General features: G+C 30.8%; 1 protein-coding gene across 1 annotated transcript; it reads left to right on the top strand.

The window, feature by feature from the left end:
* The first annotated feature begins 224 nt into the window (after positions 1-224).
* Positions 225-614, top strand: PIG-P (phosphatidylinositol glycan anchor biosynthesis class P). The gene has a single exon (XM_035360846.1). It carries the CDS (start codon positions 225-227, stop codon positions 612-614), a length of 390 nt encoding a protein of 129 aa, XP_035216737.1.
* The last annotated feature ends 363 nt before the right edge of the window (positions 615-977 follow it).

The raw sequence follows: 977 nt of genomic DNA, 5'->3' as shown, positions 1-977 counted from the left end.
ATAATTTAAAGTATAAAAATGCAGATAAAATTTTGGCTTAATGCACTATACCAGCTTTGGTAGCGAACATGTTAACTAATGTATTTTTGTATTTTTATTGTATGTTATTTGAAATACCTTTATATATATATAATTGTATTTGTGTAAAATTTTATCCATATTTACAGGTTTACAAGAATGCTTCTGTTATTAATGTAAAATGATTGGTGTATCTTCTAAACAAGATGAGTGAACACTCACCAGCACCAACTTCTTCAAGGAGTGTTTATGGCTTTGTTCTTTATCTAGGAAGTTACTCATTACTTATATTATATTTAATATGGGCTTACATTCCAACACCATGGTTGCATGCACTTGGATTGACTTATTGGCCACAGAAGTACTGGGCTATAGCTATTCCTGTTTTTGTTTGCTGTTCTCTCTTTATTTTTGCATTATTAATATATCCAGGTATTAATCTTGTAATGACTCCCAGTTTGGCATCTTTACAGACTATAACTGATGAATATACCAGGTTGCCAAAACCTGCTGTACCTCACAGCATACCACCAATATATGATCTACCAATATCTGATGTTTGCCGCAAGTTGTATTTGAAAAGAAAAACTTACTAGGAGAGTGATATTTTCATTTTCTTTTATTTCTTGCACTAAGCATACATATATGTGATGATTTGTGAATGTCATTTGCAATTATAATAGATGTTGAAGTACACACAGAAGATCCATAATTAAGAGCAAACTTGCAGTCAAGGCAGATTTAATAACAAGCAGTCATGGAAAGTTTAGAGTTTCATTATTATTATTAGTTGAAATTTTCAGCCATGAATAATCTAGAAAATTAATTGTGCCTGTTTGTTATTACATTTACATTTTAGACAACTTTGTGTAAGAAGAGAAACAGAAATGGCAGTCTAGGTAGATCAAAAAGAGGAAACAAAATATGATCTGTTCAGGATGAAATCTTAATTCTGAGTG

The sequence above is a fragment of the Stegodyphus dumicola genome, chromosome 5 (genome assembly GCF_044657685.1).
Source record: "Stegodyphus dumicola isolate Sdum_Otavi_A_Nest chromosome 5, ASM4465768v1".
NCBI classification, from domain to species: Eukaryota; Metazoa; Arthropoda; class Arachnida; order Araneae; family Eresidae; genus Stegodyphus; species Stegodyphus dumicola.
This window is presented reverse-complemented; position numbering and strand designations above follow the sequence as displayed.

Bases quoted from the DNA above. Each gene is read 5' to 3' on its own strand.
- PIG-P (XM_035360846.1), top strand. From the start codon at position 225: ATGAGTGAACACTCACCAGCACCAACTTCTTCAAGGAGTGTTTATGGC.